This window comes from Leucopleurus acutus (genome assembly GCF_964270905.1).
Source record: "Leucopleurus acutus genome assembly, chromosome: 1".
NCBI classification, from domain to species: Eukaryota; Metazoa; Chordata; class Mammalia; order Artiodactyla; family Delphinidae; genus Leucopleurus; species Leucopleurus acutus.
Window position 1 is genome coordinate 195,413,825 of NC_139142.1, and position 25,121 is coordinate 195,438,945.

General features: G+C 42.3%; 1 protein-coding gene across 6 annotated transcripts in view; it reads right to left on the reverse strand.

Moving 5' to 3' along the window:
* Window positions 1-11,031: 11,031 nt before the first annotated feature.
* SEPHS1 (selenophosphate synthetase 1) overlaps window positions 11,032-25,121 on the reverse strand; it is a 29,985-nt gene continuing 15,895 nt past the window's right edge. For all 6 annotated transcript variants that reach the window (XM_082841577.1, XM_082841573.1, XM_082841575.1 and 3 more), the window contains 3 exons: window positions 24,375-24,474; window positions 14,452-14,664; window positions 11,032-12,867 (listed from right to left, as the gene is read on the reverse strand). In XM_082841577.1, the coding sequence (XP_082697703.1) occupies window positions 12,653-12,867; window positions 14,452-14,664; window positions 24,375-24,474 (528 nt within the window). In that variant the 3' untranslated portion in view covers window positions 11,032-12,652. The remainder of the gene's footprint in view (window positions 12,868-14,451; window positions 14,665-24,374; window positions 24,475-25,121) is intronic.

Consider the following 25,121-nt stretch of genomic DNA (forward strand, 5'->3'; position numbering starts at 1 on the left):
ACTCCTTTAGATTCTACATAGTAGTATCATGTAGTATTTGTCCTTCTGTGATTAGCTTATTTCACTTAGCATTATGCTCTCAAGGTTTATCCATGTTGTCACAAATGGCAGGATTTTCTTCTTTATTAAGGCTGAATAACATCCCACTGTATGTATATACCCCGTTACCTTTACCCATTCATCCATTGATGGACACTTAGGTTGTTTCCATTATCTTGGCTATTGTAATAATGCTGCAGTGAACATGGGGGTGTATGTATCTCTTTGAGATCCTGATTTCAGTTCATTCGGATAAATACCTAGAACTGGGATTGCCCGATCATATGGTAGTTCTATTTTTAATTTTTTTGAGGTACCTTTATAGTGTTTTTCATAGTGGCTGTAAGAGCTAGAAATTCTTTCCGTAAGATCTCTTTTCCATCTAATATCTACAGGTGGCTGGCTAAGAATGTCCTTGGGGTTTTTTCCTCTCATTTTTAAATTGTTTCTTTATCTTAAAGAGTTACTTTCAGAACGTCTCACCTCGTAAACATGTTTTGATTTCTTGATGATGCCTTGATACAATGTGGTGAAACTGCCTTGGTCAAGGAGAGAAGCAGGACTCAGAATTACTGTAAGCTGCTGCCTGTTTTCTCCAAGGCAGAAAGGAGAAAGGACTGTCTTTGGGCTTCCACCTCTGGATTCTTCATTCTCTTTCCATGATTCCTCCTTACCCACACTCCCAGATTCTTTTACTTAACAGGAGGGCCCTGGGCCTTCCCTTATTAGCTCTTAACCTCATTCCCCTCAAACTTCTCATCCCGTGGCTGGAACCTGACCCTGAACTTGTCGACTGGATCTCTAAGGGTTTCCAGGAGATATACTTGTGTTTATCATAGTTTGAAACGAAGTATCTGGCCTTTGATAGGTACACGAAAGAAAATCTGCATCTTTCTGAAACTTTCTGAGAAAAACCCCTGACGGAACGGGAATGGTCAAATAGGTATCTCCTTACTGCCCTCGCGTGGTGAAAAGTGGAGACTGCTGGGAGGAGGCAAAAAAAGTAAATATGTCAATTCAGTCTACCTCTACCTGAATTTTTTTTTTAATTGAACTGTAGTTGATTTACAATATTGTGTTAGTTTCAGGTGTGCAGCAAAGTGATTCAGTTATACATGCATATATATGTATATATAGTCTTTTTCAGATTCTTTTCCATTATAAGTTATTAACAAGATTTTGAGTATAGTTCCTTCTGCTATACAGTAGGTCCTTGTTGTCTGTCTATTTTATATATAGTAGTGTCTGTCTGTTAATCCCATACTCATAATTTATCCCCTCTCCCCCTTTAGCAACCATAAGGTTGTTTTCTGTGTCTGTGACTCTTTCCGTTTTGTAGATAAGTTCATTTGTATCATATTTTAGATTCCACATGTGATATCATATATTTGTTTTTCTCTGTCTGACTTAGTATGTTAATCTCTAGGTCCATCCATGTTGCTGCAAATGGCATTATTTCCTTCTTTTTTATGGCTGAGTAATAGTCCATTGTATATATATACCACAGCTTCTTTATCCATTTATCTGTTATGGACATTTAGATTGCTTTCATGTCTTGGCTATTGTAAATAGTGCTGCTATGAACATTGGGGTCCAAGTATCTTTTCAAATTATGGTTTTCTCTGGATATATGCCCAGGAGTGGGATTGCTGTGTCATATGGCAACTCTATTTTTAGTTTGTTAAGGAACCTCCATACTGTTTTCCATAGAGACTGCACCAATTTACATTCCCACCAACAGTGCAGGAGGGCTCCCTTTTCTCCACAACCTCTCCAGCATTTATTATTTGTAGACTTTTTGACGATGGCTGTTCTGAGTGGTGTGAGGTGATTGTAGTTTTGATTTGCATTTCTCTCATAATTAGTGATGACGAGCATCTTTTCATGTGCATGTTGGCCATCTGTATGTCTTCTTTGGGGAAATGTCTATTTAGATCTTCTGCCCGAATTATTTAAAGATTAAGACATTTATCCTTACAGGACTTGAGAGAAGCCTTGGCTTTCCTGACCAATGAGAAATAGGAATGAAATGAAGTTATCTACACCTGTATTTTTAATGTTACCCTAAAATATCCTCATTTTACAAGTGTGTGAAAATCCCTGCCCTCTCCACCACCAGCCATTTACACAATGGTTGTGTGTAAGTTTATGACTGTTAGAAGAGATGAGGAAATCCCTGAGTACTTCCAGTTGTTATCTGCCTTTTTAAAATTAGAGGCAATGCTGGGTTTAACTTTTCCATCTAAGATTCCATTGGGAATTAAAACAATAAATTGTCCTTTAGGTAAAGAGGCAAATGTTACTAGTTTTTTGTTTTGCTTTGTTTTATCTTTAATGTTACTAGTTTTTTAAAATAGCAGTTTGGGGGGTTCCCTGGTGATCTAGTGGTTAGGACTCTGTGCTTTCTTTGTCGTGGCCCACATTCAGTCCCTGGTCAGGGAACTGAGATCCCACAAGCTGTGCAGCAAGGCCGGAAAAAAAAAAAAAAAAAAGGTAATTTGGATCATTTGGAAATTCCGTACGTAAGCATCTTTAGTAATTGTGTTATTAAAATAAAAACAGTTTACAACCATTGAAACAAAACATTAATGGAATGTGAACATTATCACAGGAGTGACGATTTCTTCTTCAGCGTTTGATATTTATTCATTTCTTATTAAATAAAATATTTATTTTCCCCCCTTCAAGCAATGTACTTGGTTTACCCAAATATTGAAAGTAATCTTGAAGACAAATGTTGAAACATAACAGTTTTCAAAATCATCTAAGGAATAGTTTTTCCCAACGTGTAAGATGTTTAAGGAAATGATTTTTTAGATAATAGCCATATATTTGAGCAGCTAAGAGAAATTAGGGGAATTCCCTGGTGGCGCAGTGGTTAAGAATCCTCCTGCCAATGCAGGGGACACGGGTTCGAGCCCTGGCCTAGGAAGATTACACATGCTGCGGAGCAACTAAGCCCGTGCGCTACAACTACTGAAGGCTGCACGCCTAGAGCCCATGCTCCGGCAACAAGAAAAGCCACGGCAATGAGAAGCCCACACAAGGGAGAGTAGCCCCCACTCGCCACAACTAGAGAAAGCCTGCACACAGCAACAAAGACCCAACACAGCCAAAAATAAATAAATAAAATGAATAAATTTATTAAAAAAAAATTAGGACCTAGGAAAACCTTGGATTAAATTGTTCAAGTGTTGTGCACACTAAGAAAATTTCATTATATGAATGAGAAAATGTAATCAATTCCAGATTGAAAAATGCCATTTCCTTTTGAGAAAAATAGATATGACTATAGGCCACGTTATTTGGTAGCGAGTTGTTTTTTTTTTATTTTATTTTATTGGAGTATAGTTGATTTGCAATGTTAGGTTAGTTTCAGGTGTACAACAAAGTGATTCAGTTATACATATATTCATTCTTTTTCAGATTCTTTTCTCATATAGGTTATCACAGAATAATGAGTAGAGTTCCTTGTGCTATACAGTAGGCCCTTGTTGGTTATCTATCTTATATACAGTAGTGTATATATGTTAATCCCAAGTTCCTGATTTATCCCTCCCCCTTGGTAACCAGAAGCTTGTTTTCGATATCTGTAAGTCTGTTTCTGTTTTGACAATAAGTTCATTTGTATCATTTTTTAAAATTAGATTCCCCATGTGAGTGATATCATATGATATTTGTCTTTCTCTGTCTTACTTCACTTAGTATGATGATCTCTAATTCTCCATCCGTGCTGCTGCAAATGGCATTATTTAGTTCTTTTTTAGGGCTGAGTAAGTGAGCTTTAAAGTGCACTTAAGGAGCTCCCTGGTGGCCTAGGATTCCGGCCTTTCATTGCTGCGGCCGGGGTTCAGTCCCTGGTCGGGGAATCCGCAAGCCAAAAACAAACACACCAGAAGCCAGCACACTTGCCATCTACCTGCAGCTCTGCTGTTGAAGGACCGTTCAGTGCTCCCAGCAAAAGCCAGCCCTCCCCTTGTGCATCCCTTGTCTTGATGTTTCTCCTCCTCTCCTTCTCCATCTTGTTGGGTCCTTCCCCCATCAGCATACAACATCCTCTTTTCCCCCCTATTTTATAAAAGCTCCCGTTGGCCTCACCTCTCCTTCCAGCTGTCACTCACACTTCTCTATCTTTTTGCAGCAAAGCTTGAGAAAATTGTATAAATTCACTGTCTTCAATTTTTCTCGTCTCATTTTCTTTGGAAGCCAGTCAATCTTTCAGCCTCATCATTTCACTGAAACTGCTCCTGTCAGGTTCGCCAGTAATCACGAGCTCGTTGAGCATCCAGTGGCCAATTCTCATTTCGAAACTTACTGGACGCCTGAGCAGCTTTGGACCCAGTGAAACACTGAAGGGGCCACTTCCTGCTCTTTCTCAGCCTCCTCTGCTGGTTCTTCCTCATTCCCTGGGCTCCCAATTCAGTCCTTTTGTTGCAGGAAGGGGGACCCCTTTCAGGGCCCGAGAGTGGGCTCTTGTTTAATGCTTGGAAATGAACTGCCCGAGGAGACACACGTGCTGACAAAGCAAGAGACCTTGCTGGGAAGGGGCGCCCCGGGCGGAAAGCAGGAGGGTGAGGGAACCCAGGAGCACTGCTCTGCCACGTGGCTCGCAGTCTCGGATTTTATGGTGATGGGGTTAGTTTCCCAGTTGTCTCTGGCCAATCATCTTGCTTAACCCGTCGTCTGCCTCAGGGCCCTTCTGGTGGCTTGCGCAGCTCTTAGCCAAGATGGATTCTAGCGCGAGGGTTTGTGGGAGGTTAGCGGGACATATTGTCTCCCCCCTCCTCCTTTTTCACCACCCGAATGCTTCTGGGTTAGTTTTACAAGACATACTATGGGCTGGGGCCTCCTGCCTCCTTGTGGCCCCTCCCGAATGCTTCTGGGTTAGTTTTACAAGACATACTATGGGCTGGGGCCTCCTCCCTCCTTGTGGCCCCTCCCGAATGCTTCTGGGTTAGTTTTACAAGACATACTATGGGCTGGGGTCTCCTCCCTCCTTGTGGCCCCTCCCGAATTCTCCCGGTTAGTTTTCAGCGGCAGCACCATGTTCTTTATCGGGACCTCGTGATGTGAGACAGCTCAGGCCAGCGGTTATCATCGTGCCTGGCCCAGGCGGGTGGTTTCGGTCAATGGTTGCTTAACACTTTGACATCTGTCTTCTATAAACTCTAGTTCCCTCGGTAATCTCCGGCCTCATGATGTTAAGTTCCTTCTGTAAACTGGTGATCCCTAAATTTATATCTCTGGCCTGGACTCTCCAATAAATTCCCAACCCTGTGTATCCAACTGCCTACTTCACGTCGTCACTAGAGTTTCGAACAGACGTCTCAGAACAGAATTTCTGACCTTCCCTCACAGCGGAGGCCCCTCCAGAAGATCTGTCCATGTCCTAACCCCTGGAAAGGGTCATTGTGACCTTGTTTGGAAAAAGGGTCTTTGCAGATGTCGACTGAAACGAAAATACATAGGAGAATTATGTTTTATTCGGCGGACTTGCTGGCCATAAGCCCAGGAGAGAGAGAGCCTCTCAGAGAGGTCTGAGCGACTGTAAGGGAGGAGGGGCCAGGATATAGAGAAGTTTTTGCCAAAAGAAAACCAAAACCAAACCAAAACCAAACCCAGGTAGTTGGAACGTCAAAAGACTACCATTAGTTACAGAAAAACGAGCTGGCCCAAGTTAATGAATTTAGCACTTTTCTTTTGTATGGGAAGATGCAAGAGTCTGGGCTCCTTGAAATCATTCCTCTGATGTGCACCCTAACTATCTAGGGCTGGTATCCCGTGTTTTCTCCACCCTGAGTCCCCTCAGGGCACACAGTCTGGGGCGGCTGCAGTGACTGCTGGAGGATGGCCACAACATCCTTTGTTTCCTGATATGGAAGGTGACATTTTTTTGTCCACACAGATGTGATTAAGGATGTAGCCGTGAGCTTATCCTGGGTGAGCCCTAAACCCAAGGAAGAATCTCTCCAGGTGACTTTGACATATCACTACCCTCACTCCCATCCCATTGAGAACCACTGATTTCTGGCGTTTTTGTGGTGAAGGTAGGGTAGGGAGGAAGGAAACAAGAAAAAAAAAAAATCGCACACACACACAGCACTCATTTCCATTCCTTTAGCTCTGACTTATAATTTCTGCATCTGTCCCATAAAGATCATGGTCTTCTCTTATGAAAATAATTTAAGTAAAACAGCATAAAGATATTTCTAAGGGCACAAATATAATTAAGCTGTGTGTTGAAGTTATAATACAAACCTCCTATAAATCATTTCCAGACAAAGAGATGCAAGTTTATTTTCTCCAAGCCCATTTCTGGTGTCAGCCATAACTAAAACAAGTCTGAAGAGTTGAGAAAATGTGTGGTGCAGAGAGGTTTTTAATCTTTCAGGAGGAACTAGAAACTAAAGGCTATATATGTACAAATTCAGCAGAAAATGAAAGGATAAAATTATCCCTTTATGGAATTGTTAGGATTGAAAAATGTCAAGAGGACTAGGGTAAATTGTCCAACATGAAATGAAGATAAATCAACCAACACAACTTCACACACTTCTTGGGTACCGAATTTGTGCAGGGCTGTCTGCAAAGTACAGGGGGAAATAGAGAGGGATGCGGGTCAGCATTCACGTTAGCAGAGGGTTCACAGTCTAGTTGAAGAGGAAGACAGTAGGTCCCTGGCAAGGGCTTCAGGATCTGTACAAGGCATTTCTCCACGGGGAGTACATGCAGCCAGAGGGGACAGGGGACAGGGAGAGAAGTTGGTACCAGAGACCCTGGGAGCTGGTGGGTCGGAGGGAAACACTATAAACCAGGGGAGGGAAAGATCCTTAGAAGATGTATCAAGTCCAGAATTTCTCTGCTGTTTTACAATTCAAGTATTTGGGGTTTGGCTGTTTCTCTAAAATACCACTTATAACCTGCTGGTTTATCCTTGCACGTCAGAAAAGCAGACTATGCCACAGGGTACCTGTAGGCCCAGGCTTGCCAGGTGCCCAGGGCTCAGCAGTGAGTGATGAAGGAATCTTCCTCCCAGCCGGCCCTACTGGGCAGGGCCGCGTAAGCAATGCTTGTTAATTGATTTTCAGTGAGTGCCCTACGTACGAACCTTCAAGTGTCGAACTTTCCCAGATGAGAACGTGCGTTTTCATGTCCAGTCACGTGGGTTAGTTCACGTGTCCGGCATACACTGTCATGTGAGCGCATCCTCTACAAGTGGTTGCACTTTTGTGTACTTTACAGTACTGCATAGAGTACAGTAGTACAGTATCTTTATTTCAAGCTAGATCTGCGAGAGGACAACCTCATTGAACTCCTTGCTGTGCAACACGAGCTTACTAATGAAGATCTGATGGAATCTGCCTCCAGAGAAAGGACGAAGAGAGACGAGAGGAAGAAGTAAACTGAAAAACTGAAGAGATTCACGACGCAGGAGACGGCAAGGGGATTTTCTGTATTTGAGGAGGCACTGTGAGTTTCTGAGGCACGGGACCTGAACGTAGACTGGTAGACGAAGGTTGCAGCAGCCATTCAGAATGCAATCCAGTGCTACCGTGTCATCTCTGATGAGAAGAAAAGAGCTACTACCCAGACATCACTGGATCGTTTTTCAAGAGGGTAGGTAGACTTGAATTCAGCAAGGAACCAGAACCTGTGCCATCCACGTCAGGCGTGCGTGAAGTTGCAGCTGGCCCTGTCTCCCATCGCTGACGATCCTTCAGCTCTACCATCGCCCACCTCCTCTCCCTCCTCCAGTCAGTAACTCTTCTTGCCGGTTCACTCGATGCCAGCCCCTGGATGCCAGCTGTTGTACTGTACTACTGGGCTTTTCAAGGTACTGTACTGTAAGATTAAAAATATTTTCTTTATTTTTTTAAATTTTATTTATTTATTTTTTTTGCGGTATGCGGGCCTATCACTGTTGTGGCCTCTCCCGTTGCGGAGCACAGTCTCCGGACGCGCAGGCTCAGCAGCCATGGCCCACAGGCCCAGCTGCTCCGCGGCATGTGGGATCTTCCCGGGGCAGGGCACGAACCCGTGTCCCCTGCATCGGCAGACGGACTCTCAACCACTGCGCCACCTGGGAAGCCTGTTTGTTTTTTTATGTATTATTTGTATGAGACTATTCTAAACCTATTACAGTAAAGTACTATATAGCTGATTGTGTTAGTTGGGTACCGAGGCTAACTTTGTCGGACTTATGAACAAATTGGACTTACGAATGTGCTCCTGGAACGGAACTTAAGTACTGTGTTTGAGCCAACACTTGTCGCCTCGAACAGGAGGGAACATTTAGGTTTTCAGCATTTCAAGGATTAGTGTTCAACAAAACTGAAGGTGAGTGAACTGGAGACAATTAGAAGCATCTTCAATATTTCTGTTTCAATGCCCGAGTATCCTACAGCCATACAAGTGGATACTACATGAGGGTTGAAGTGATCGGGGACAGTTCTGGCATTAAACATGATAAGAAATTAGGTCCAGGGTATATTAAGTGAAAAGAAACATGTTGCACAACAATATATCTACTATATGCCAATTTTTAAAAATCTCCATTACCCATTTGGCATTTCTCTTAGTTTCGTTCACCTCCATTATTTCAGACTCTGGAAATTCTCTTTCATTCTTCCCTTAAAATATAAAAACTGCCATGAAAACACTATGGCCAGAGGCAAGGCAGTCTGCCCAGCCGAGGACAGTGGTGTGACGTCCTTCACCTGCCACTTAGTGTCACCGTGTCTGCAGTCTACCTATGTGAGTGGCTTGGTCACCACCGAGCCAGACTGTGTATGTATATATGTATGAATGTGTGCCTGCTGGTGTTATACATGGAGAGAAAGCGAGTGTGGTAAAATGTCAACACCTTCACATTTCTAGGAGAGTCCATTCTATTTCTTCAACTCTTCCATGTTTAATTATTTTCAAAATAAAAAGCTGGGGAAAAGAAATAAGTGTTCCCTGGACTTGAAGCACCACCCCAAAACTTCTTAAAGTAGGTAGACTTACTAGACCGATTTCCCTGGCATAAGGTGGCCATGGCCACTTACTTTTATAACTTATTATTTTTAATTTTTTTACTTTTTTTTTTTTTTTTGGCCGTGCTGCATGGCTTGAGGGATCTTAGTTCCCTGACCAGGGATCAAGCCCGTGTCCCCTGCAGTGGAAGTGTGGAGTCTTAGCCACTGGACCGTCAGAGAAGCCCCCCGGCAATTCTTGAACGTGTCTAGACACCTGTGAACTCCCCATCTTACTGATGGTTTCACTGGATGAAGGCCAGACAGTCCACCGACTCCCAGTCTTTCAAGACACGGAGACTAAACCAGAGGCAAAATGACATTCTGATGCTCCACTTTTAAGACTAGGGCTTTGTGGGTTTTCCTGGTGGGCCCTGGCATGTTTAATAATTGCGTGGTTCACTGTGGATCTTTAATGAGAAAAAGTACAAATTACCGTTCAAAGTAAATTATATTGTCTACACAGCCATTCCCTAATAGAGGGAAAGGGTGAGTTGGTGTGGAAATGAGCAGCTCAGGGAGATATATACACACTTACACACACACACACACACGTGCGCACACGACAGTTAAGTATCTGAAGTATCAATATCTATGCTTGCTTTATTCTAAAAATTAAGACTAGTCTAGTATAGCTATTCTGCTCTTTCTTTACAGAATAACACTGTATAATTTAGAATTCAGATGAACTCTTTCAAGGGTAATGCTAAATTCAGGCTGGAAACTGCTGGCTTATACATCTACAATCAGAATGATTTTGAAACACTCGCATTTATAAGGCATGCAGAATTTGGAAACTACAATATATGAAAGCATGCAGAATTTGGAAACTACATAAGGCATGCAGAATTTGGAAACTACAGTATACGAAGGCATGCAGAATTTGGAAACTACATAAGGCATGTAGAATTTGGAAACTACAATATACTAAGTTATTTAAAAATACTGAGCCCCAAAGTACATATTGCTTAACACAGTATTTGTTTCTTTTCCTGGACTGAATCACAATAAATCCTTCAACACAGCCTGTGCAATTAACAGACCCAGCTTTGATACTCACTGGCAAATGACTCATCTCCTGAAAGAATTACTGAGCTCCCCAGGGTCCAGGCTCTGTAGGCTGTCCTCACCAATGCTGTGCATTCTAACAAACTGTATCTTTGGATGCCAAAACATCATAGGGTTGAAAGGCAATAAATCTCTATACCAAGATGAACATGCCTCAGTGTGGAGTTTTAAAGTGCTACCAGAAAGTCAAATAATTGCCTATTTATTAACTGTTCACCGAATTTTAAAATAGTCTCCATAGATTTTGCCAAGAACTCAAATATTCAGTGACAATCACTTGATTCTTCAAAGAACGTGCAAGATAACTTGGGGGGTTTTTCTTTGTTTTGTTGGACCCAGATGTCAATAAACAGACTGGTCAAGACTTGAAAATTCCTGGAAAAGCTTGTGGTAAAAAGCAAGGTCTCTCCCTCTCTCGGTGCCTCTGCAACGAGTGTGCCTAGCCACGCAGGGCGCTCACTTAAGCAGGCTTCTCTAGTCCCCCCCCCCCCCCCCACTGCAAATTCTGATGCTGTTGGCCTGCGGTGGGCCCAACAGTTTGACTGGGACAAGCATCCCCAGGTGATTCTGATGCAGGTGTGACGTGGACTCGCTCTCTAAGAAACACCCCTTTAAAGCCCCGTTCTTCCAACTCGATTACACGGACTTCTAAGTACCCAGCATTTTCTTTATAAACATGAATCTTCACGAAGATGACTTCCTCAAGTGCATCATTCAACTGGCTCACTTCCTCTCAGCAGACCTGCCACCAAGGAAACCATCAGCATTCAAGACATGATCAACATTGAAAGGAGTTCAGATTTAGCCGCCACGCCTGTATTTAAAGAAAGAAAGAAAAAAAGCTCAACAGTATGTTTCTCTTACTCAGGTTTCCAACACATTTTATTTTGCAGACCACCTGCTTGTAGCTTTTGAGGACCAACATGGGTTTCAATTCCTATAAAACGTCCAATTAATTTCAGTTCTGCGGCAGCCCCTCGGTCCCGCGCACCGAACTTATGGCTTGAGTTCCAGTAACACGTGCGAAGAGGCTGCGCTTTGGCCCCTGAAGAAGGACGCGTCCAGGGTGGAGCCTCTTCTAGGGCTTCGCCTCCCAGGTGGTGGTTTCCTTTGGCAAGAAGTCTGGCTGTTCTCTCGGCTTCGGCGCCTGCAGGCAGGAAGTGCTCAGAAGCTTCCAGCGCAGACGCGTGAGGCATCAGTGCACTTGTGCTTGAGGACAGGAGCCCCCTCCTACTCATTCCGTAGGGGAAAGTATACGGAAGCCTCTGTTTTTAAGTTAACACCGATAAACACCTTTTTAGATTGCCTATTTGTTCTAGAACTACAAAATTTACCTCAAGAAAATATAGGTCCCGTGAAAGACTTAAAAGTTTTATAAAACTAAAATCTAGTTTTCCCCCAATAAACTGTATTTTAGCCAAAACCCTCCCGATGCTTCTAAAATAATACTAAAAGGGGCATCTGATTATACAAGAGCAATAACAAAAATTAAATATTTATTTGAATAACAAGTTGGAAGTCCGAGCTGCACAGCTGGCGATACGCGTTTCCACACAGATCACAGGAAGCGTGCACGGAAAAGTACTGGCGCAAAGGACAAAATAATGCTAAGGATCAGGCTAAACAGCTGCTGATTTTAAGAAATCAAAAGGCCTGAAATCACCATACAAAATATAAAATGTATTAAACACTGCTATCCACAGAACAGTCTTTATTTTTGATTATATTTAAAAATTATTTGTGTAGCTAATTATATGTTGACTTGTAAATGAGTATTATACACGAACCCCCTTTCGGAGGGCAATTCCTTGCTGCGCTATCGAACATCTAATTACATTGCAGAAAGTGTCCTTTTTTGCTATCGATAAAGAAAACAGTTAATATTACTGTAAGTATTAGGAAGGCTACAAATAAAAGAAGTAACATTTCTTTTTTGTCTTCAAAGTGCTTCCCATGCAGAGTTAAGCACTTGCCTGGTTTAACTGAATGCACTCTTGGGTCAAAGAGATGCTATGGAATTAGAAGACTCAAAGGACTCATGCAACCCTCTCGCTACTGGGATACCATTTTGTCACTCACTCACCAATTCTGTCTTTCCACAATACCATTCCAGACACTTCAAAAAGGGTCAGACCGATAATGATAAATATACACAAAATGAAAAGACACAAACTGCTATTTGACACTACAATGGGTAATGTCTGTGCTACGTGAAAGCACCTTTAAAAAGAGCCTACTCGGCGAGAGATAAGTGTCTAAAGATTCAAAATGAATCAACAGTATTGGATAACAATATAATTCTCAACTCAGAAGCTGCCTCAAGATTAGGTGCATCTTCAGTTAATGTAACGGGAAAAAAAGGCAATGGATTTTATTTGATTAATTGCATCCACTCACAAATCGACCTAAGGTCACCAGATGTGTAGACACAATGAGATTTTTTTCATTGTTGTTTATAGTCTTTAATTGAAACGATGATAAAGGAAATAGAGCTATTTAAAAACAAAACCACACAGCTGCCTCGGCCTAGATTAAGAGGTGGCACCAGGTGTGGGGTTCACATTCTGGGTGGCCACCTGTGGCGCGACCTCGATGATCCGGGGTTTGTCGATGATCCTGGCCGTGCGGTTACCCTTCTCCACGATCCCAATAATCCACGCTTGGTGGCCTTCCCCGTATTTGGGGGACTTTATCTCTGCGCAGAACCGAGCTGCCTGCTCACGCGGTAAACAGATTAGAAGGCCTCCTGGCAAAGGGGAAAAGAAGAAAAAAGGATGACCGTTAACTGTGATGCTATGTCTGCAGTTTCCCTGCCACCATCTCTCTAGAAAATGTCCGCACTGAGCTACATTCTACGAAGAAGCCGGCTGCACTGCCTTCACCTCTTCCACACTGCGGAGTCACTGAGCAGCTCCTTGGTCAGCTCCTACTGTATTTCAGAACACACACGACAGAACTTAAATCATGAAAACGCCCCACCTGAGAATCGTCTGACGCTGTGGAGGGAGCAGTGAGGTGTCTGAGGCTCAGTGATATACGTGGAGGCTATCTTTTCCAGGCTGCGCTGAAAGGATTATTTAAAAACAAAAGAGAACCCCTTTTCTATTTGATTCTCTACATGGAGTCCTCATTTTACAAAAAAAAGGCTTTTGGTATATATATACTTTTTAAATTTAAAAATTAAGGTCAGGAAGAAAGTGTGCGTGCCCCAAAGTATCTGGGTTCTGTCACTGGTTCTGTCATTATCTTCAAAATGGAAAAAATATAAGATATATGAAAAGAAATCTTCATTGGTACTTGAGTAGCTAGGCTAGAATATTTCATACATTTGTAAGTAGAAGAAACACAAATCAGGCAAAAGTATATACTACACTTTTACAAAAAAGGAGAAACTTCTCATATTTGAATAGAGACAGGTTGCATTAGTTGGGAACATTCGTTAGTTTATTCCAACTGATTCCATGCCCTCCGGGCGGCAGGAGCTGTTCTACTAGCAGTTCAGTTGCCCTCCTGGAGCTTATTTCTAGGAAATGGATTTCGTATCTATTTCGAGGCCAGGAAGTGGCAGGATCCTCTCTACTGCCATGAGAGGCCCACCATAGACCCCAGGGCCCCCTAAAGGGCTGGTGCGTGGGTGGGGCTTTGTGGTCTTGGCCTCTGGGGGTCAGAATTTCTCACGACCAGGCCCACCCCAGACTGACTTAATTAGGTTTCCTAGGGGTCCAGTCTAGGCATGGGTATTTTTCTTAATGCCCAGGTGATTCAACTGTTTTACCAGGGTAGGGAAACTACTGAGTTATAGAAAAAATAAAATAAGAAGTAAAAGAAACTAGGGGGAGAAAAGAGGGTTGGGGTGGGGTGGGGGACTGAAAAGATGAAACAGAGATCCAGGTAAAAAGAAGAGAGAAAAAAACGGGACAAAAAAAAAAAAAAGGTACTTTGGAGACATAGTATACTATTTCATCTCAAAACAGCAATTTTAGACTTATTTTTGCAAGGAAAAAGTACAGCCTCTTCAATGTAACCTACGGATACATGGGTTATTTAAAATGCTGAGTTGTCAGTGGAAACTGAATGACCTATTTTCCCCATATCCACCCTCCTTCCCTCCCATTCCATCACCAAACACACAAACACTGGACTGAAAATGACACTGCTCATCACAGGCAGGATGGCAGGAGATGCTGCAGGGGGCTGAGAACCCTTGCAGCCAAAACCTCATGTGGGGTTGGGGGGTGGGTGTCCGGCTCCTGGACCTGGCTTCCTCCTCTTCGGGGACATCCCACTGACCTCCCTGCTTAACCCTCAACCCGGCCTGCGGCCCTGGTACCTGATGTCTCTGGGCAGGTCCCGTGCATGAGGCCAAACATGTTCCCGCAGGCCTTGCTCACGGCTGCCATCTTGGCCAGGACTGGGAGGTTGTGAATCACAAAGGACACCTCATTCCTCTGCTGCTTGGCCAGGTTCTGTGCGTGGCCCAGGATCCCGAAGCCCGTGATGTCGGTGGCCGCGTGGGCGTTGAACGTGTGCATGAGTCCCGCCGCTGCCAGAGGACAGAGGAGCCTTTATCATCTGGTGTCGTGAATGGAGACCCCGAGAAAACACCCTTCCTCAACTCAAAATCTTACATATGTTTTGATCTCAAAACTCCTAATTGGTTGGCAACACCATACGATGGAAGTGAAATCAACAAAACCTGGAGTGAAATTCTGAAAGTTGGTTTCCTAGTTCAGTTTGAACCGCTCAGAACAGCAGCTTCAACCAACAGTAAATTCCCAGTAAACTAAAATATCTGTAGAGAGGAAATGCTATCTCAACAAAAGGTAAACCTGTCTAAACTCTCCTAAAATCAAAGAACAAGATCTTCTAAGACTGTCTGACCTAAATTCAAGGTACTTTCCTGATGTCTAAAAGGTTAATCTCTTTTATTTTTTAATTAAAAACAATAGAACACTGTATCTTTTGGAGTAGTCTTAGGGTTAGAGAAAATTGAGCAGAAGTGCAGGAAGTTGCCGTACGGTGCCCCCCAACCCCATTTCTCCTGCATTGACACCCAGCATCAGTGTGGTGCTGCGATGAATCGGTATTGATACATCATTACTAACTCCAGTTCAGTTTACACTGGGGTTCACTTGATGTTGTACAGTCTACGGGTGTCGGCAAATGTATGATCACGTGTATCCATCATTAGAGTATCATACAGAGTACTTTCACTTCCCTAGAAATTCCGTGTTCCACCTTTTCACCCATTCCTCCAACCCCTGGAAACCACGGATCTTTTTACTGTCTCCATAGTTTTGCCTTTTCCAGAACGTCAGAGAGTTGGAATCACTATATTTGGTCTTTTCGGATTGATTTCTTTCACTTTAGTAACGTGTACTTTAGGTTTCTCCGTATGTTCTCATGGCTTGATAGCTCACTTCTTTTTAGCACTGAATACCACCACCGTCTGGATGGACCAGTTTATTTATCTGTTCACCACCTACTGAAGGACTTCTTGGTTGCTTCCAAGTTTTGGCAATTATAAATAAAACTGCAACAGACATCCATGTGCAGGTTTTTGGGTGGACAGAAGTGTTCAATTCATTTGGGTAAACACCAAGGAGCACAACTGCTGGATCTTACTAGTAGATTTAGTTTTGTAAGAAACTGCCAACCTCTCTTCCAAGGTGGCTGTACCATTCTGCATCCCCGCCAGCAATCAATGAGTTGTTATTGTTCCACATACTCACCAGCATTTGGTGTTCTGGATTTTAGCCATTCTAGTAGACGTGGGGTAGTACCTTGTTTTAATTTGTAATTCCCTAGTGACGTATGATGTGGAGCATCTTTTCATATGATTACCTGCCATCTGTGTACCTTCTCTGGTGAGGTGTCTGTTCAGATCTTTGGCCCGTTTTTTGACTGGATTTTCTTATTGTTGGGTCTTGAGAGTTCGTTGTATATTCTGGATTATCAGTCCTTCATCAGACGTGTTTTGTGAAGATTTAGATTTTCTCCTAGTCTGTGGCTTGTCTTTTCATCCTCACTCTCTTTCACCGAGAAGTTTTTTCATATTAATGAAGTCCAACTTGTCAATTTTTTCTTTTAAGGATAGTGCTTCTGGTGTTATCTCAGTAGTCATCACCAAATTCAAGGTCACGTAAATTTTCTTCTAAGTTATCTTCTAGGAGTTTAACAGTCTTGCGTTTTACATTTAGGTCTACAATCCATTTTGAGTTAATTTTTATGAAGGGTTTAAGACCTGTGTCTAGATTCGTTTTTTGCCTGTGGATGTGTAGTTTTTCCAGCACCATCTGTTGAAAAGATTATCCTTTCTCCATTAAATTACCTTTGCTCCTTTGTCAAAGAGCAGTTCAACTATACTTATGCGGGCCTACTTCTGGGCTCTCTATCCTGTCCCATTGATCAATCTGTCTCTTTTTTCATTAACGCCATACTGTCTTGATGTCTGCAGCTTTATATGAAGTCTTGAAGTTGGGAAGAGTCAGTCCTCCAACCTGCTCTTCTTCAACACGGTGTTGGCTGTTCTGGGTCCGCTGCTTCTCCATATAAACTTCAGAATGAGTTTGCTGATACTCACAAAATAACTTGCTAGAATTGTAGTTGGGATTGCATTACTCCTATATTTCATTTTAGGGGGGAAAGTAACGGAAAGGCTAATTTTGGAATGAAATATGCCCTGTGTTTACAGAAGTACTCTGGGGTGAATGCCTTTTTGGGGTCCATTTCCTCTCTTTAGACCAAGATCTCTTTTACTTGGGTGCAATCTCAACGACACATGCAGAAAGGAGAATTGACCCTTCTAGTCCATGCTGCTAGATAAGCAACTAGGACGGCCCATCCTATTAACACACCCGCACCTGGTGCAGTGGGGCAGCCGATGACATTTAACAAAGCCAAGACCTGCACTTCAGCTCTTCCCAAGCTTTGAGGACCATAGTAGATAAGAGGACCCACTGAAACCTACAGTCAATAAGAGGGATTCAATTTTTGAGGTACTGATTACCACTTCTTCCCTGTATGGGGAATTACTGTTGCTAATTTTTACTACGGAAATTTCAACGAAACACAAAGTAGAGAGAGTAGCAGCCCACAACGAACTCCCACGTACCCAACAATGCCCAGCTTCAACCATCACCACCTTTCTTCTGGGGCCTCATCTACTCCTGCCCACTTGTTGGGGGATGTGGAGGGTCCGGGGCGTGGGCAACTTTAAAGCCAACCCCAATCATATCACTTCGCCTATAAATACAATATTTCCGTGTGTGCCTCTAAAAGATAAAAAAACTTTTAACAGCCACAGTATCATTATCACACCAACAAAATTAATACTACATTTGATTGTTCTCTCTTAAACTTCTTAACAGTTTCCCCTCCTTTCCCCCCCACGTCATTTACTTGTGGAAACTGAGCCATTGTTTTCTGTAGCATCTCCTGCATTATAGATGTGGTGATCTCCCCCGATGCTGACATGTTCTACCATCTTCCTGACTTCCTGTACTGGTGTTCAGGACCAAGGCTCCAGGAGACTCAGGTTCATTTTTTGCTGGCAAGAATACTTCATGGGGGTGGGGAATATCTCAACGAGAACCTTTCACCAAAAGGTTTTAGCAGCCACTGATGTTTGCTGTTGAGGTTCATTAAATCAAGGGATCAGCAAAAATGGCAACTTTGTTAATTCCATCATTTTTCCTGTGTTTATTAGATGTGACCTCTATAAAGAATTTTTTAGAAAATATGGTTTCCCTGAAATACACTCCATATAAAACAGGTAAAATAAGGGGTTGATTCCTTTTATTTCAGAACAAGTTGGTGCCCTAGCAACTTCCAAAGGTGACCAGAAGAGTTTTAATTATCATTTGTTTAGATACTTGATACGGTCACTCTTGTCTTTGATACTCAAACTGCACCCCCCTCTCCACTGTGACGGGTGGAAGAGCCTTCAAGCTGTCGGGAAGTGACACGACCCCACTAGTCGCTGACAGTGCCACCACTTTCAGGCACAGGAAGTCCAGGCTTAGCTTCTGTACTTCCTGTCCCCAAAGTGGAATCTGCCATTTCCCCAGGGAGTCCTGGCCCTTTTCAGTGGAGAACATTAACTTTCCGAACAGAATCTGGGCACTACGACTTCAGGCCTGCAGGTTATCACCACTTCTAGGCCTTTTCAGTAGGCACGGAAATGAACATTTTTATAGAAAAAAAAAAAATCCTGAGTTCACACTGATAATTCCGAATTAAAGATTACAGATTTCACTTAGCTTCTTTGATCTTACGACTTCTCTCTTATTCTTAAAATCTTTGTTCCTAACTACATTAACTTATTTGCTTTATCTTACTATGCCAACATTCTCACAAACACTGATGACAATGAAATATTTTTGTGGATTTTTTTTCTGAGGATGTGCCCTGAAACTACCAGGCTCAAAGTGATTTGAAATAATTCTTCATGTGATTTTGCCACTAACTTAGAAATATGTTGAACGACCTTAAAAAAATTTGGTTCGTTGGCAGTCTGTATATCTTCTTTGGAGAAATGTCTATTTAGGTCTTCTGCCCATTTTTGGATTGGGTTGTTTGTTATTATTGAGCTGCATGAGCTGCTTATAAATTTTGGAGATTAATCCTTTGTCAGTTGCTTCATTTGCAAATATTTTCTCCCATTCTGAGGGTTGTCTTTTGGTCTTGTTTATGGTTTCCTTTGCTGTGCAAAAGCTTTGGAGTTTCATTAGGTCCCATTTGTTTATTTTTGTTTTTATTTCCATTTCTCTAGGAGGTGGGTCAAAGAACCCTGAGAAAACCATAATTCACAAAGAGTCATGTACCAAAATGTTCATTGCAGTTCTATTTACAATAGCCCGGAGATGGAAACAACCTAAGTGTCCATCTGATAAAGAAGATGTGGCACATATATACAATGGAATATTACTCAGCCATAAAAAGAAACGAAACTGAGCTATTTGTAATGAGGTGGATGGACCTAGAGTCTGTCATACAGAGTGAAGTAAGTCAGAAAGACAAAGACAAATACCGTATGCTAACACATATATATGGAATTTAAGGGGAAAAAAAATGTCATGAAGAACCTAAGACAGGAATAAAGACACAGACCTACTAGAGAATGGACTTGGGGATATGGGGAGGGGGAAAGGTAAGCTGTGACAAAGTGAGAGAGTGGCACGGACATATATACACTACCAAACGTAAAATAGATAGCTAGTGGGAAGCAGCCGCATAGCACAGGGAGATCAGCTCGGTGCTTTGTGACCACCTAGAGGGGTGGGATAGGGAGGGTGAGATGGAAGGAGATGCAAGAGGGAAGATATATGGGAACATATGTATATGTATAACTGATTCACTTTGTTATAAAGCAGAAACTAACACACCATTGTAAAGCAATTATACTCCAGTAAAGATGTAAGAAAAAAAAATTTGGTTTGGATTTGTAAAATATGCTGTTTTAACTTTTAAGTATAGAAAACTATACAAAACATGTATTTCCAAGTCAAACTTACAAAACAAAGCATGTTCAGAGAGGGTCTGCTTCCTCCCTATTCCCTCTTATATGTAACCATTTTTATTAATGATTTATTTTTTCCATTGTTTCTTTTTGAAAGTATAAAATACATATTATTAATTCATATTCATTTATGAACATACAAATTAATTCATTTATGAACATAATTCATATTCATTTATGAACATGCTTTTTTCATCTGGCTATATCCTAGAGATAGCTCCCTAGTAATAAAGCTTTCTTGTTCCTTTTTATGGCTGTATAGTATTCCTCTGTGCACAGAGATGAGATAATCCAATCAGTCACCTAGTGATGGACATTTGGACTGTTTCCTTCTTTTGCAGTTATAAACAGTGCTTCAATGAATAGCCTTGTACACATGTCATTTCATACTTTGGCCACTGTAGCTCTGGCACAGACGCACAGAAGTGGGACTTCTGGGTCAAAATAAATATACACAGGATTTTGCTAGATATGACCAAACACTCCTGCATAGTGTTCTGCCATACTGTATCCCTACCAATAATGTCTACAACTTAAGGATGGGGAATCTTAAATGCTCAAATTATAAACAAACTAATAACCCACATGGGTAAAAATAAATTCATTACAAATTACTTTCTTATTGTTAAACTACTTAATTTGAAGGACCAAAGAAAGGAAAAAGACTCCTTAGACTTTTTTTTTTTTTTTTTTTTGCGCGGTATGCGGGCCTCTCACTGTTGTGGCCTCTCCCGTTGCGGAGCACAGGCTCCGGACGCGCAGGCTCAGCGGCCATGGCTCACGGGCCCAGCCGCTCCGCGGCATGTGGGATCTTCCCGGACCGGGCCACGAACCCGTGTCCCCTGCATCGGCAGGCAGACTCTCAACCACTGCGCCACCAGGGAAGCCCTCCTTAGACATTTTGAACGGCACAGGAAGAGAAGTACGAATGAAAAGCCTTGGTTGTAAGTGATGAGAACATCTGAGAACACAGAATTAAATAATTACAATTCAACTTAATGTTGAATATTGCCAAAGAAATACTCCTGGAATGCAGGAAAAAAAAATTATAAAAAAATTTGATCTCAAAATAAATTGTTCAAAAGTAGGCAAAAAGTAATTTAGTTATGGTATATCACTCTGGTAGAACATCTGGCCATTAAACATTATGTGTACTAGGATTATATAATATGGAAAAAAGAATTTAGTGATATTAAATGAATAAAAGCAAATTCCAAATATAAGTAAAATGTACACTAACCATTAGTTTACAACGTCAACAATAAGACAACAGTAAACCACCAACCAACCAAAGGAAAAAATCCTGGGAAAATACATAAAAATATTAACAGAAGCTGTTTTTGGCTGGTGGGATTATGAACAATGTTTTTTCTCTCTTTTTTTTCATTTTCTGTAAGCTTTTCTATAGTTAACATGATTTTTTTTTAAACAGTAGAAAAACTATAGAAAATAAACAGGAAGAGAAAACATATTAAAGAATCTTTAAAATGTAGCATACTCTCAAAAACTGGTATACCACCACGCTGGGAATCATTTAGGACCTTCTAGAAAAGCCAAGGCAGTACCGCCCTCTTTCCTACACACGTGCAGCAGAAGTTCTCAGCAGCAGTCAGTCATGGAGTGGAAGATTATACAGTGGTGAAAACAATGAAATCCAGCTACACACACCAGGGATTGACACTCAGGAACATTGAACAGTGTACAAAACAGCAAAAAGGAAATAAAATGACACAGGGATGATTTAGTAAAGCAAAAAATGCAAAACTAACTTATTGCTCAAGGGGACAAGGCTATGTGGCAAAAACAGTTTAAAACACATGAGAATAAACATTAGATTCAGAACAGCGTCGCCCCTTTCCCCGAGCTGGGTGTGGGAGGGGCCCCTTGGGGCTTGTAAGGCCAGGTTCTCTTTCTCACATGAGATGGTAGACACATGGGTACTGTACTGCTGTTCCTTAAGTCCTGCACATATTTTATAAAATAACGTTTGTATCAACTTAGTATCTAATAAAAATTTTTAATAAAGAAGGTGGGAAAGGCAGATGTTGGAAAAAAATCTCTTTTCACATTTTCTTTTTTTATTTTTTAAAATTAATTAATTAACTTATTTATTTTTGGTCGCGTTGGGTCTTTGTTGCGGTGCGAGGGCTTCTCATTGCAGTGGCTTCTCTTGTTGTGGAGCACGGGCTGTAGGTGTGCAGGCTTCAGTAGTTGTGGCTTGTGGGTTCTAGAGTTCAGGCTCAGTAGTTGTGGCGCACGGGCTTAGTTGCTCTGCGGCATGTGGGACCTTCCCGGACCAGGGCTCAAACCCATGTCCCCTGCACTGGCAGGTGGGTTCTTAACCACTGCAACACGAGGGAAGCCCTCTTTTCACACTCTGAAGTGACTTTAAAATCAGAGTTTCGGAGAAGATCTTTTGAGATCCCCTGTTCAACAGTCAAATTTCTTCTTTTTAAATAATTGAAGACTTCATGGCTTAAGTATTACATATATTGGGCTCAGAGTCATTTGGGGTAAGTTGTAGAATGGGAGGGATGAGATTTCTGACTGCTGGCTCAGCGAACCCTGAGTAACTAAATAAACAGGGACTTTTTTTAGGATAAGATTTTTGAACTTCATCTAGAACTTCGTCTTCAAAGTTCCAAATAGGATTCCACACAACCCAAACCCAGGTCCTTAAATACAACATGCAATTAATGATGAGGAAGAAAACTGATATTTCCAGAATAAAACTGTACCAATTTCTATCACAGGCTTATGTAGATAGAACAAGTGGGAGAAACAGTGGCCTTTATAAAGTTGGACAGATTTGGGTTTGAGAATAGACCTGCGTGTATTCCTTACATGTATTTCTTTTCAGACAAAGGAGGAAAAACAGGATCCAATTCACAGGATTGTTCAAAAGATGTCCATGAAGTACCAAAAAGAAGGGCTAGCACAGAGTTCACTCATTCCATCCAGATTTAATGACCCCTGTGGTGTGTCCTTCACTCTTCTAAGTGCTGTGGACACTGCAGTGAACAAAAGAGAGCTCCCTGCCCTCCTGGAGCTCACATTCTAAATGCTGGTTTGCTTCCAAATCCTCTGTACAGAGTGACCCACACAGATGCTTTTCCAGAAAGGGTTCCTCTGGCTGGTCAGAGGTTAGGACTTCAAAGACACCCAACAAGGGCTTCCTTCTTTTTTTTTTTTTTGCGGTACGCGGGCCTCTCACTGCTGCGGCCTCTCCCGTTGTGGAGCACAGGTTCCGGACGCGCAGGCTTAGCGGCCATGGCTCACGGGCCCAGCCGCTCCGCGGCATGTGGGATCTTCCCGGACCGGGGCACGAACCCGTGTCCCCTGCATCGGCAGGCGGACTCCCAACCACTGCGCCACTAGGGAAGCCCGGGCTTCCTTCTTAATTATAAAATATACCTGGTGCTTTCTATACAGGTATGAACGCTAATAAAAATCAACTGTAAGATGCTTAAACTGCATCAAGTGAGTCCCTTGGCAGCCTTGCTGCTTCCCAGAAGATGACTTCTGGCTCTTTCCTGAACTTTCCTGTTTTACTTTAAACTACTTTTAAGATTCTTAGCATAGTACAAAGTACTGGTTCAATTACTGTGCACAAAGACTGTGGAGAGGGCCTTGATTTCTTACTAAATCATTAAGAAAAGGATAGAATATAACACTTAAAGGCATTATAAGCAGTAGTTTCAAAGCATTAAAAGCGTATCTGGCTTCAAATCCTAGGTCCCCATCGATTAGCTGTGACCTTGAGCAAGTTACTTAACCTCCCTGTGAAATGAGAATAATAGTAGCTACCTTGATAAGGTTGTCAGAAGAATTAAATGAGAAAATATGTCAGGTTCCTGGTACATAATAACTACCAAATCAATGGTAACCACTATTATTATTATTACTTTCTAATCAGTATTAAGAAGCTAGAACTAGAAATGAAATGTCAAAAAATTATGGCATGAGTGTCATTACTCATTTATATACACAAATCTGGGAATTAAAAATATGACAATGTTAACACTTTAATAAGTCAGTCAAGTATTTCTGAAAACATGCTATATAAATTTCTCTTCTGTTTTTATTGGGGTGCAGAGGAATTCAATGCTGCCCATAATCACAGGAATGTAGAATTTGAAGCAACAGAGAGAAAATGTGACCTTAGCTCTCCATTTTACAGATTCATAAAGTGAACTGATGACTTCATCCATACTTCTCTGCTTCTCCCCGGTGCCTGGCACTGTCCCCACGGTGAGCGATTCTAAGCCAGAGGGGACACAGATGCTGGCACAGGCGCAGTGCCCTGGAGAACTCCAGACGCACACCTCAGAGAGGAGTGGCTGGGGACAAACGCTCACGGCCTCGCCACCTGACCTAGCGCAACGTTCAGGCCAGTGGCCAGCCGTTTACTTCCTCTAAGGTGAGTCACATTTACCCCACGCTTCTGTCAAGAACACACGACATAGCTGGAGTCCCACCGGTGCTCCAGGCACCGACAGAGGGGGCTCTGCAGTCACTGGCCCAACCTGGCCCATGGCCAGTTCCTCCAGCTAAGAATGTATTCTGTTTTTTTTTTTTTTTTTTTTTTTAAAGGAACGTGTTAAAAGAGTCATGGGGGGAAAAGAAAATCAATGCAACTGAGACTGTCTGTGGCCCACAAAGCCCTAAGTGTCTCCCGTCCCAGCCCTGCTCAGAAAGCTGGCCAACCCCTGGGTGGCGAGCCCTGGCCGCACCTGTCCTGTTGAGCCTGGCCATGTTCATCATCGCCTCCTGGTACGCCAGCTCCACATCCTCCTGGGTGACCACCAGCTTGATTTTATTCCACTTCTCAGGCTAATGACAGGAACACAGGTGAGGGAGCAAAGAGAGAAAAGCGTGATCAGTCTTTGCTTCTAACCACTGAAAGAGTATTTTTTCCTTAGCCATTTTCTGGGGCGTTCTTGCTTCCCTAATTCTGCACACAATATTAAGTTTTCTAACTCTTCCCCCCGTGCCTACTGCTTTAAGTGGCTGTTAGATATATCATCTGGCACCTTCTCTGTCCTCAGCCACACCTCTGTAGTCAAACACTGCAGCGTATTGGAAACTTGAAACCAGCAAGACAGTTCTGAATGTCCTTGGGTTCTCTTCTCCATCTCCCCTAGTAAGCGGATGGCTTTCATTTTTCATGTAATTTGTACTCTTACTGACTTTCCCTGAATTCTGGGATCAAGTCCTCTTGAGGGACAAATGAATGGGAAACAACTTGAACTGTATCAGCTATGAGGACGGCATGGGTGACCACAAAGCACATCCTCTGAAAGACTGCCGTCTTCCCCCTTCCTCCTCAGTCTGATTTTTAAAGGATCTGGCATGGCGATGCTGAGTTCATGACACACAGTCATCACGGTCCATTTTAATAGCCAGCATTCGTGCGTTTGTTCCTTTCTTGGTAATACCCAACATCTACTGCCCAACAAGTAACTTAAGTCTATGTCTGC